The sequence below is a fragment of the Crocodylus siamensis genome, chromosome 9, assembly GCF_052110815.1.
Source record: "Crocodylus siamensis isolate JL-2025a chromosome 9, ASM5211081v1, whole genome shotgun sequence".
NCBI classification, from domain to species: Eukaryota; Metazoa; Chordata; order Crocodylia; family Crocodylidae; genus Crocodylus; species Crocodylus siamensis.
In genome coordinates this window covers 1,853,284-1,866,169 of record NC_143403.1, presented here as the reverse complement: position 1 = coordinate 1,866,169, position 12,886 = coordinate 1,853,284, and the positions used below count along the sequence as shown (strand labels likewise).

The following is a 12,886-nucleotide window of genomic DNA, read 5'->3' as shown; positions in this document are numbered from 1 at the left end:
AAACCAGCCTCCCCAGAGGTCAGCAGTCAGAAGGGACCAACACTGAGACCTGGCCCAGATCCACAGATACCCAAATGAATTGGAGAGCTCACCAAACTGGGCTGTGCTAGTCATCTTACAAAGAGCTAGCATAAGGAACTAGAGAAGGGAGAGTGCTTTGGAAAAACCCAGAGATCTGCTTCTTTCCAAGAGTCTCCCAAACCCCTGCCCTAGTCAAAGCCCTCCCAGGATTCCACCATTCCAGGCCTGCATGTACACCTCAGCCTACAGCTCCCTGCTGCAGCTGGGAGCCAACATCTAGAGTTCACTGGTGGTGCTCTCTACCAGTGGTGTTTCTAGGGGAAGAAAAGGGCAAAGGGCTCCCGATGTCCAGCCTTGCCTGCTCTGCGCTGGAGCCCAGCCTTCTCAGGACCTTGCTTCTTCCTTCATGGGCCACTTGCTGCTGAATAGTGAAATGCAGAAATGCAGCTGAAATCCAAGGGGCATCCGGAAGGGAGAATGCTGCTTCTGAGGAGAGGAAGCTAAGAAATGACAACAGAGTGCAGCAGTTCAGGAGAAAGGCACCCATGGGTGCATGTGGGAGGGGGAAGTCAGGACCTCAGGTCAAAGGCCTGATGGGGGGAGGGAGGAGATAATGGTTCAGTGCCCAAGAGAGCCTTTGGCAGTTCTCTAGACCATCTGACCAAGGGATCATGGCAATGCCAAACCCATTTGCCCAGAGCTCAGGTGCAGGCATGTTTTAATCATAAGATTTCTAGGCTGAGAAGCTGTTTTCCTCCCTGCTGCAGCCTCACACTCACTTGGTTGCAGAACACTGGCACTTCTTCAGCCGCTGCATTTCTTGTGGAAGGCAAGCCCCAGACAGCCTGGTCCACTGGCAGCAAAGCACTGGCTCCAGCCTTGGCCACCACCGCTGCAAGGAACCCAAAAACAAGCAAGGTTAGCAGTGGTAGAAATAGGGGGCAGCAAAGTGAGACAAGGGCAGCTCTGCTGGGGAGTGTGCGAGGATCACCACCATCTCATATTTGTTAACAAGGAAGGCATTAGCCACATGTTCCTGCCTCTTTCAATTAAAATGATTCTGAAAAGGGACCTGTCTTCTCAGGCTGTAGCAGGCTCCTTGCTGCCATATGCCATGCAAGTGGGTTCAAGATCAGTTGTTCCCAAGGCGCCCCTTGCTCTGAAGCTGGGGTTAAGACTTTGTGCTTCTGGTTTGGGTGTTTTAGGCAACTGACCAAGCCCCAGGTACCAATACTCTGGGAGCCCTTTTTACAGAAGGATCAGCCTCCATTCATGCTTAACAATGACCCGGAAAGAAAGTCTAAGAGAGATTGCTTACCCCCGCAGAGCAAAGGAGAAGGGGACACTTGGTTCGACATGTGGCCAGCACATCGTTAATCCCCTGTACCGACTCCTCACAATCCAAACTGGCACTCAGCAGCCCCTGAAGGAGGACAAGTGCAACATGCCTGAATAGCAACATACCCCTCTGATGCATTTCACACCCACTCATAAAAAGCAGCTGTAGGGAATGGCATTGTTCAGGAAGAGAAACCGCACACACGATCCAACTTCCCCCATAAAGGTCCAACTAGATTATTAGGCTGTTTGGACTGGAAGTCATACAGTATAGTCCACTGATCCAACGCAATGTTTGTTCCTTTTAGTGCTTTTCCACATACACACGAGTTTTTGGACTGTGTTGAGGTCAAGTTCTTGCCTTGGTTTCCCAAACCACTACAGAAAGCATATTTCACTCCTAATTACACACTCTTATTGCATGGGTCACGTTTACAAGGAAACAATTTTAGTCTCTGTATACTATGGAAAATGGAATACAAGGGAGGAACTAGCACGTACCCTGAAGAAATGAGCAGTAATGTCATAGGAGAGCACACACCCTCTGGAGCAGACGTTCCTCTAACAAAAAGAAAAGCAGACAAAGTTCACTCAGTGGTGGGTCACTGGAAGTACAGCATCTTTTCTTTTCCAACTGCATTCCTCCTCGGGCATACAGGTATGCAATCCCCCCCCAACCTTCTACTCCTACATTTTTAAGGGTTTTCTCTCCACACGCAATTACCAACAATGCTACTGTTGTGTGGGATGTTGCACGTACCAGCTCTGAGTTGACAAAATGAAAGAAATCTTCACAATCCAAGGTCACTCTCTTTCCTCTTTGGCATGTTGTAATAAGGACGGGTGGAGGGAGACCCAGAAGAATCCTAAAGCAAAGCTTAAAAATTAATCCTCAGTCCAGAGGAGGATAGAAAAACGCAGCAATGCTCAGGTCATGGTGCATACAGCTTTGGTTTTCACAGAGTTGAGAATCCTTGTCTGGACTCTTAAATATTTGCTGATGAGACACTTAAGGGTTATTCACCAGGGACTTTTCTGCTTGCCCAGAAGAAGACCCCCTAAATAGTGTCCTGGGAAAGGTTAAATGCCCCTCATTGCAGCATGTAAACACGGGCAGGGAGACAGGGTGCTGGCAGCTGGAAACAGGGTCATGGAGGAGAGGGAGGTCCTTGGAACTCTACCTACTGCAGGATATTGCAGGGTTCAATTCCTTGCCCCTCCCTAATAAGATGAAGGTCTATGAAGTAACCAGGGGGGTTGAGCCGCAGCAAATAGCTACCAGGCACCCCTGAGGTGCACCAGCTGTTTGTGTGAGTGTATTGCAAATGGCACCATTTTTCTAATCTGCTACACAGGACCACTGAGGAGCTCCAGCTGAGTGGAGAAGTGGTGCCCCTTCAGGTAAGAACCAGAGAAAACAGTCTGTCTTGAGGGTGGCATCTTACTGCAAATTAAGCAGCATCGTCCACCAGGGTAGGGCGGTGTTTAGCAAGAGCTAAATACCTGGGGTAGGGAATGAACCTGGGCCTCCCACACAAGGTTAGGTACAGTAGTTTCCAGCGCAGTGTGATGTTATGCTCCTTCCCCCATCATCACTCTCTCCCCACCAAGGGAGATCAGAGGTACCAATAGCGCGCTGCACCTGTGCACAGCCAAACTGGGTTTCTGACACTGGCCTGCATTTTAGAGGCTCTGGGCTCCAGTCGGTATTTACCTTTTTTGCAGTAGCAGCTCCTGCTGTCTCCGTAACTGCTGACCCACAGCCGAGCCGTTTCCTATACTTGCTAATCTGGCCTGGAACACCCTAAACAGGAAGTGTTCCCTGCCATGCAAGCGGCCTGCAGACAAAACCTTTCTGTCCCCCAGCTCAAGTACCATTTCCTGGAAGGAAGAAAGCAATCCAGTCAGAACTTTCCTCCTGTCTGCATTTCAAATCCTCTGGGACTCTGGGTACCAGCAACTAAGGTGATTTTAGACTTCAGCTGTTGCACACCTGCCAGGAAATCTCAACTCTTCCATCAATAACCCCTGCAGCAAGTCAGCTAATTTCCTGAACCTTGCACCTGTTCCCAGTTACTCTTTTGAGCTTCTTTTTATTTCTTTATATTGCAATTCTACAAAGTACTACAGGGCTTGCAAAATCTGCACTGTAGTTTGACAACCTGGCTTCAGAAGCATCTGGTTTTAGTGATCACTCACACCCTGCAGTAATTATATGCCTACTACACACATAGATTACACTTCACTTTCCAAAGGGGAGACTTCAAGGAGGCTGATATGCACTCCTTTTTGTTTGCACTGCTGAGTGAGGCAGCTAGTAAGAATTATGAGGGTGAAAATGAATTGTTTTGTTTTCTGGAGTAGAACGGATTTGCACCTTTAAGTGCCAGCTGGCTGCAGGTAGAGACAGAACAGCTTGATTGCTAATTAGAACCAATTTGGAAGAAGGGCCTGTGAGCTAAAATGTCTGGTAGAATTTATTGTGTCTTTGTAAGCTGGAGACTGTTCCTACCTTGGGAAACTCCCAGCTTCAGAAACCAGCATGTATATGTACTAACAAAAACATGGGGAGTGGAAGGGGCTACCAACGTCCATCTTTGTAAGACAAGACAAATCCATGCACATCACTGGATTTTGCATGCAACACAAACTCTCCTCATGAGGCTGGGATTCATGTAGGCAGAACCTGGGCCACAGGGCAGCCTAGATTGCTTTGGCACCTTAAGGGCATGTAAATTAACACACTACATTTGAGTGGGTTTTCATTCCAATCCATCTTTAGGTTTTCACTACATACAGCACGATATCCAAGCCCTATTTTACCAATACAGAACTATTAGAGGTTTGTCATGCCAGGTTTATGGATCTGAAATGGGGATTTGCATTGTGATCTGAAATCACCTGTAATTTGCTGAGAATATCAGGATTGACTGTGCTACTGTGAGTGGAAAACTCCGACTTCTTCAATGGGCCACAGCTGTCCAACTCTGACCTGAAATTAAGAGATACTCCTGATGACTACCCAGGACCTGCCAGGTTCAGAAGCAGCCTGAAGACATATATACAAGCAGGACCTATATGGAGTACAGAGTGGAGTTCAATGGGGGGGAGACAAGGGGAAGGAGGGGGGTGGCAGGTGTTATCTGGTATTCAAACCAGAAAAGTTTTCCACAGCAGGCTTGGAGATTTACATCAGCCACAGTCACAGTAGAGAATTATACTGGTGGTTACAGAGATTTCCACAAACACCCCTATTTAGAACTTTAAGATATAATAAACCCTTCATTCAAACCAGGCTGTTCAAAATGTTCAGCTAAAAGATGTTCAGGCAATCCACTCTATAAGTGTTAATTGCGAAATCGGACTCTCAGAGGTTTTTATAAAATTAGATTTTTAAATCTATATCAATTATGCTGGAAATGCAGGCTAACAGAGTGCTGCAGGCAAACACACATTCTATTCCTTTTGCAATGTACAAACAAGCAGCCAGTGATTGCCCTAGGAAACTATTTTCTGAGGGAATCAAATGCTGTATGCAGATGACTATACCATTATGAAATAAGTCAGACAACTTTTGCTGACACACATGTACAACATGCCCATTACAAAGGAGCAAGTGACAGACAGCGCTTAACGCTGGGTCACAGAGACCCCTCAGGAAGTCTGGAGTGTCTCTCTACATGAACAAACCCTCACACACGAAGTTCTAACAGTGCTGCAGGTTCAGAGGGAAACACTGCCCCGACCACTATGTTTTTCAGACCCCCAGTGAAACTGTTGCTTCTGTCCTTGTGAAAATCACAGGAGATAAATACCTTTGGAAGAAGTCTAGAAATGCATTAATTAGAATGCCACATGCCTCTTCCAGGTCCCCATCACAGCCTCCAGAAGCAGAGGATGCGGGGAGATACCACTCGTATAAAGCCCAGTAATGGAAATCCTGCCTGTAATACGAAACAACAAAAGATTGGTTTCCTCTTCAAGTCGTCATGCTTTCTCTCCATTGTTTTAAAAAGAACACAATGCCCCTAACGTCATATAGAACAGCAGAAATACACTGTCAAACAGACTGGCACATATAAGAAATCAACATGAAACTATGAACACTGGTTGTACCAAAGGAAGGAAGGAAGGAAGGAGAGGGACAGACAGCATGCTTTTACATTGTCCTAGTCCTCATGGACCTTCTGAAACTAAGAAGGTAAAGATTGTGAACTACCTCCATTGTAACACTGCCCTTACCTTTCAGAAGCAGAAAGGATATCTGTTTCAGACTGGATCTCAAGCTCAAACAACAGCCACTCTCTGAAAGATAACTGAGGTAGAGCAGAGGATCAGCACACCTTTAGGGCAGAACAAAGCCACCAGGTTTCTACAGCCTGACTGCCCAGTGCAGCTGAGCCCTCTGCGACATCCAGCTCACTCCCACCATTCCCATACAATCCCAGTGCACTGTGTTTACAACAGAGCAGGAGGCTACAGGTAGTTCTGAATCTCTGCTCAGGAATAAGAACTATTTTTGTCCCCATAATATCCTCCTGGTAAGAAACACAAGTCAAGTGACACACCAAAGGCAAGTCTACAAAGCACCACATCTATCTATCTAACATGCATATTTAAGATCTAGACACCAGCATGGAGCATATGGCACTCTACACAAATGATAACATAAAGAGAAAACTAGAATAATACTAAGAGCTAGCAATAAAGCAGTCACATATTTCACTCCATATGTACTTTACAGGCCTGCCCAATTTTACAGGTAGTGTATATGAAATAAATCTGTAAAACCTTTGTAACACTATATGCCAGGACTCCTCTACACAAGACAGATTTCTTAATGAAAAACCAGACAGAGAAACAACCGTCACATAAGACACATCCTCAAGTTAATGTAAGATGAGTGTCTGTAACATTTATGAATGTGCTTTGTATCAATATAGGACTCATTAATCCACTTGCAGGGTGCTGTAGGAGGCTTCGTGACTATAAGAAGAGCACCAGAAAAAGCAAGTGTTTTCAAAGATTTGGTTCTTGTTACAGATCAATCCCTACAAAAAATGAAACAGGTGGGCAGACAGAAATTAGTCTATTATATTGTCATAATTAGAGCACCCCCACAGTACAAGCTGACAGTAACACATCAGATCTTGATCTATTTGTTGTTTTAAACTTCTCTGTACAACCAAATGCCTCCTACCAGCACCTTATCCCCATCTCTGAAGTCTACACATAACATCCAGCACTTGGACTGCATTCATCTCCCCATCTCCTACCTACAGCCTGTTCAGGTAGCAGCTATTACCACAACACACTAATCACCCTGTAGCTATTCTGGAAAGCCCATAGTGCAGTTCTGAAGCACAAGCATTACGATCTGAATGAAATGTAGCTCGAAGCGTGACTTTCACCTGAAATACTTTCTCCTTCAGGAGTTCCTGGAAGTGCGTTTGCTTCCACAGACAGAGACTGGCTTTCGTGTAGCTCACAGAGGGACAAGACAAGAACCTCCAGGACAGTTCAACTTCCTCCTCCTCACGCCCAGTTCCTCGAGCCTCCAAGTTCAACCGGGGCACAACATACTGCAACTAAAATAGGGACACCTTTCACCAGGGGCAAAAACTGCTTTCATCAGTGAACAGTGATGACAAGTTCAGTAATTTGCACAAACAGGCTTCCCAAATGGAAGCAAAAACTGTAATGTTCACTAAAAATCCAAGCTCTGAAACAGAGAATTCATGGGTCAGTTCCTTTGTACTACAGCAAATTAAACCCCACACCTGCAGCCCGGGGGAACTCAGCAGACTTAGCTGTTTCTCATTCCACCCACCCACAGTGTTCACACAAAAATCTGAAAATATGTCAAATTGCCAACACCCAGAGGGTTTTTTCCAAGGTCCCAAATCACGGAGTGTGTGCAGGGTACAATTTTAGACATCAGAGTCTTTCAGTGCATCGTTAAGCCGTAGCAATGCAGAGTTGCTCCAAAATTGTTCACTCCACGAGGCATGAGCTAACAGAAAAGAGACTCAGATCCCAACATGCAGTCAGAGTAAATACTGCAGTTAGTGCTGTTAAGCCTGAGCACTCAAAAAGTTGCCCTGGTACTGCATTTTTAACAAGTTAGGCAAAGCAGGACTTGATGCACCTTTTACCTTCTTTAAAAGGCCAGGAGGAAGGAAGCTGCATAAGTCGCCATGAGGAAGGGAAGAAAACTTGCAGAGATAATAAGAAACTGCTGCAGTACAAAACCTGAGGAAAAAGACAGCAGTTACTTGGCTTAGCCAATTTGCTATGTCTTTCCTTCTTTTAACCACTGTCGCTTTCAATCCAAGAAGTTCCAGGTTCAAGACAGATCCAAGGATGCCACCAATGATGATCCTGAACACTTTTAGCAGTACCCAGTGCCCCCCTAGTCCAACAGTGCAATCCCTGTGCAAGCTTTAACAATAGATTTTAAAGGAAAAAGCTGTCAAGGTAACTACATCCATTATTTTAGAAGCTGGCACAGGAAGTTGGGGAAAAGGCAAGGACAAAACCATAAAGCCTGTGCTCTCTGTGTCTCTGGGTACAAGCTTGAAGGCTCTGTATTGTGCGAGTCCAAGTGAACTCCAGAGGCCTCTTCCCTTTTAGTAAGGGGTGTGGCCTGTGGAGATCACAGCTACACCATGCTTCCACTTGACCAGAGATATCCAGGCATAGTTGGGGTTTCCATCTGCCCACCTCTCCCTAAAAGATGAGGGTGACTTCAGTGAGCTTTAAATCAAGGCAATGAAAGACTGCCCTGGGGTCTCAGCAAGTTGCTGACACAGCCTACAAGTGGGCAAAGTAATTTCTATTTTCAAGCAAAAGGATCCTTAGGCCAAATCCTACTGTGGACTCTGGTGTAAGAGCTATACCTAGGGCCTTCCTGTATGACAGAATGAACTGGCCCATATTTCTGCTTGTGGGAAATCCAACCTGGCACTCTAAATAGGGAAACCAAACATTTGATGGCCAAAGGCCCTCACCTCAAGCAGAAGGCTAAGGACTCCCCTGTCCTGCAGGCCAGTAAACGGTCACAGAACTCAGTAACAAGAAGACCCCTTCCAGAGCCAGGCTGAGGAGCCAGGGATCCCACATCCACTTCAGGAACGAAGGACTTGCATTCACATAAGTGAACCACAAAGGAAGCCAGTCCCAAGATGTGAGCCTCGTTTAGGGAAGGACCCTGCAGATAAACAGAAACAGCAGCTGAAGGGATGCATTTCACTGTTTTTGAAGGACATGAATAGTAGCAATGTAAGAATCCTGCAACAGTAGCTCAGTGCAACTAAACATCAGTTCCACTCTCGCACAAGTTCAGAGACTTCTGGTCTTCCAGATTCTGCTGTAGTTGGAATCATTTACCAGCCTCACAACTTAACCCTTTCAGAACAGAGTGAAGGGCACAAAACCAAGGATACCCTAAAAACTAGTGGCCATACAAGATATTTGAAACCCAGAGCTATATCTCCTAGAAGCTGGCTGAGTACACACATCTTATACCCCTCCAACACAGTGACTCTGAAATGACCTGAGGGAATTCAGCAAGAACAGAAACAGCATAAGGCAGCTGTGTGTTAACTCCCAGCATGGGAGAGGGTTAGGACAGGCAGAACTGATTACTAGGCATAAGAGGCTGCACCAGTGGACAATTCAGGGGATACAAAGATGATACAAAAAGCAACTCCCCACCCTCTCCTGAGCTATGCTCTCTGTGTCTGCATCTCTCGTGAGGCAGAACACACAATGTAGCCCCAAAATTGCAAGCTGGGGAATGTGATTTGGTGTGTAATACTGCTTGTACCCATTCAGAATGAAAGTTTGAGGGCACAGACCATCTTCAGACTGATGCAACATTTACCCAGCTCCTGTAATGTCTAAATGTTCCTCTTAACTAACTGTCAGTGCATCACTCCAAACATCACATGCAAAGTCTATGTTAATGAAGGAATGCAGGCACAGAATTAAAAGCCACAGAATCTGGAAGTCTAAGGATTAATCCAGCCATGTGTTCTTGGTATCTTCACTGCTTAACAGACTTTAACCATGCAGTACAGAATGTGCCAGGGGCTAAGTTAACACTCCAGGAAAATCCTACTGTTAGTACTTCCAGAGATTGAGTTTGGACACTTGTCCAATGCAAGATTTCTTTGGAAAGTAACAGGCTGCAGAACACTCTCTGCAGTGCGGCTCAGATGGGCATGCACCACATGCTTCGCATGCAGAGGCCAAGACAGCCTTAAGCATGAGGGTCTTCACTAACCTGATAATAAATAAGCTGACAAAGCCTGGTCAGCAAGGCAGGCAGGAGATGCCCATGTCCACAAATCATCTTCACAAACAGGGATGGACAGTGCCCCTGCCTAGAGAGAATACAAAGCATACAGTCATGCTTTTGTGCCCAGAAGCTTATCTAACAACTCTCCCAACTACAGTTGACCCAATAAAACATATGAAAAAGTCATGGTTCTTGCACAGGGACTGAACAGCCATCGGAGATTGCCACATCTGGGCTTCAAGTGATTTACACTGTAGTTGAAGAAGAAAGTTCTGAGGAGAGGAGGCTGCTAGAAGGAGAGAAAGGAGATTGCTCCAGACATGGAAACACAGGCAACAGCAAAGAGAGAGACAAGGGCAGAGAAACTGAGACAAAGGTGCCTGTTACCTTAACAGCTGGAGCAGGATTTCTTAAAACATGCTGTACAGTCTCATCTATCCCCCTAACATATACATAGCCCTTCTGGGCTGGTAGCGGGACAGCTCTTGGGGAGATAAATTTGGGGAAAGAATTTCCCTGAGTACTACTGGTTTTCATGGCTACCTTACAGTAGGGTAATCCAGGCTAGGTTCACTATTACTTCACATCATTTAGCACAGTGTGATATATAAAAAGGACAGGCTTCCCACGTTGGTTGTCAAAGCACAAGAGTGAGCTTTCTCTTGGGGTGTACTCAACCGTGCTGAGAAAGCTGTTCATCCCAGCAGCACTCACAAAAACATGCCCGGTTTTTGTAACAGGACTGTAGGCAGCTTGTGGCTGTCTCAGGAGTTGCCAGAGAAGGAAATATTTTGACTGTAACATTTACACAATTATTGTTGACAATAGAAAGAGTAAAAAGCAAACAGTTCTTTCCAAAAGGAACTTCAGGTAAAGGACTGTTTAGTCATACTCAGACTCTATTTGTCAGCTCAGACAAGCATGTAACTGCTCGAACAAAGTGACTCACACACAAATTCAAGCTCAAAGGGAGAAAAACAAAACATTTCACACTGCTTTTGATCATGTCCTCAGTAGGAAGTTTCATGCCTTGTCCTCTTGGTACTGGAGATGGCCATAGGGCTAATGCCCAAGATGACTGGACCCACAGCCCCCAACATAACCCAGAAGACATTCTAGTGCTTCATATGCAAAGAAAAATACCCTCTTTGTGCTTCGATTAGTTTGAGCTAACAAAAAGCTACCAAGAACTCCATAAGAGAAGGAGGAAGGGGGATCTAGTGGCCTGTTACAAACTAGTCAGGAGGGACCAGCAGGCATTGGGGGAGTCCCTGTTCCCCCGAGCACTACCAGGAGTGATTAGAAATAATGGTCACAAGCTGGCAGAGGGTAAATTCAGATTAGATAATCAGGAGGCGCTACTTCACTGTCAGGGCAGCTAGGATCTGTAACCAACTTCCAAGCGAAGTGGTGCTGGCTCCTACCCTGGGTCTTTAAGACAAGGCTTGACAATCACCTTGCTGGGGTCATTTGACCCCAGTACTCTTTCCTGCCATGGCAGGGGGTCGGACTTGATGCTCAGGTCCCTTCCGACCAACTATGAAACTCTGCTCAAGACCTCTCTTTCTATCCCATCTTTAGAAGCAACACACTGCAACTATTACCAGCAGGCAGCATTGTATTATAACAACAAGTCATCTGGTAGAAAGCTGAACTAAGATTCACTTCAAAATTACTGAGGCTATAGAAAAGCGCAAAGTATTTCCACCATCATATCAAAATACAGTAGTTTTTACATCAGCAAGGCTCAGAGTAAAGGCTTGAAAATGTCAGTCTGGCATACTGGGCAGCAACAAGGGTTCTCTACAGATCCCTGCATAGTGCAGTATTATAGCACCCTGCAGGTCAGTCCTGTGAGCAGCCTGCCCATGTGCACCTCTTACCTGTCAGGGGGGTTAAAATAGGAAGCAGCTATTAGATTCTGGCAAAAGGACGTCAGTAAGAGATCAATGACCTGGAACAAAAGAAACCATTCGCGTCTTTGTGACTGGAGGGCCTAGATCTACTTTTAGATGGATACACGCACACTCTCCCCACATATTGGAACAGACATGTGCTATAGTCATGGGTTCCAAGACACTGAAGTTAAAGCTCTGCATTATAACCCCAGGAAAGTTTTATATCCCCTCCAATTATCCAGACATGCCCCATCAAGAAAGCCTGTGTCACTGAATCCATATACATGATATACTGCATACCCCTAGGGCTCTGCAGCCATCCAGAGACTGGAAGGCTCAGTGCACACTTCTGTTCTCCAGAGAGCACTACAAGATGTGCAAACTGGGAAATACATTTTTTATTCTTCAGAGAAGTCAGCTTTTGGTGTGGGTTGTATACACGTGCACACACAGCCCCCACTGGCCCCCAAGCTAACTGCGCTCCTCCTCATTCCGAGCTCTAGCATACTCACATTCTGATACGGAGCTTCAATTCTGGGGTCAGAAACGTTAACTTGGACTCGAGAATTCAGGAAGGCAGCTTGGTTCTCATCTTCACTGTGTCCCAGGACTGCAGTCAGCCTCTCAGAGATGACTGCAATCTGGGCTGGCACAGCTGCAGGAGAAAGCAGGATAAGAAGAGAAAAAAAAAGGCAAGTGCAAAGGTGAGAGAGGAGCTGGAATTCAGGGCAATACAGCGGTTTCCAAAATCCTTAGCTGTTGATTTTTTTGTATAAAGGCAAGAAGGGAATTCCTCTTGGCTTCTTTTAATATATACACACTCCACTGTCTCATAATACCATAAAGTGCAGCAGAAGAGACTCTTTTTTCTTCTGCATTTTGAGACTATCTTTGGTTTGGAAATGCCAAGAACATTGCCTGGAACAGCATGGAACTGAAGGGGGCCCTCAGGATGCTAAGACCAGATCCCTCCAGTCACAGACAACACTGAAGTCCCAAAGCACCCAGAGGAGCCCTCCCTCCAGCACACACAGCTGTGGAGTACTGTGTAATAAACTTAGGATCTTTAGTATAAACACTAAATCCACAGGCTGCCGCCTGAGGACAGCAGGAGGGATAAGTGTACTACCGATGCCAGGCCCCTGCAATTAAGATAGACCTGATGGTGCAAAGCAGAAAGTGCCCCATGCGATAGTAGAAGGTAAAACAGTGGCCTGACCCAAGATAAATTCTTTCCTGACCTAAACCCAATAATCTGTTTAAGCCTGAGCATGTGACCAACAGACAGTCGGCAGAAACCTAACAGGTTTTCTATACTGTTAGAACA

The 12,886-nt window shown here is 45.8% G+C and overlaps 1 protein-coding gene across 4 annotated transcripts in view; it reads right to left on the bottom strand.

Annotated features, from left to right (window-relative positions):
* The window catches only part of FANCA (FA complementation group A), a 39,948-nt gene that overhangs the window by 4,958 nt on the left and 22,104 nt on the right, over positions 1–12,886 (bottom strand). For 2 of the 4 annotated variants that reach the window (XM_090062662.1, XM_090062663.1), the window contains exons 23-37: positions 12,072–12,214; positions 11,545–11,615; positions 9,647–9,746; positions 8,370–8,569; positions 7,515–7,611; positions 6,771–6,947; positions 5,602–5,675; positions 5,175–5,303; positions 4,261–4,351; positions 3,074–3,240; positions 2,120–2,225; positions 1,861–1,920; positions 1,340–1,444; positions 801–913; positions 380–521 (exon numbers count right to left, since the gene is read on the bottom strand). In XM_090062662.1, the coding sequence (XP_089918788.1) occupies positions 380–521; positions 801–913; positions 1,340–1,444; positions 1,861–1,920; positions 2,120–2,225; positions 3,074–3,240; positions 4,261–4,351; positions 5,175–5,303; positions 5,602–5,675; positions 6,771–6,947; positions 7,515–7,611; positions 8,370–8,569; positions 9,647–9,746; positions 11,545–11,615; positions 12,072–12,214 (1,775 nt within the window). The remainder of the gene's footprint in view (positions 1–379; positions 522–800; positions 914–1,339; positions 1,445–1,860; positions 1,921–2,119; positions 2,226–3,073; positions 3,241–4,260; positions 4,352–5,174; positions 5,304–5,601; positions 5,676–6,770; positions 6,948–7,514; positions 7,612–8,369; positions 8,570–9,646; positions 9,747–11,544; positions 11,616–12,071; positions 12,215–12,886) is intronic. The other 2 variants (XR_016444160.1, XR_016444161.1) reach the window with 2 other exon arrangements.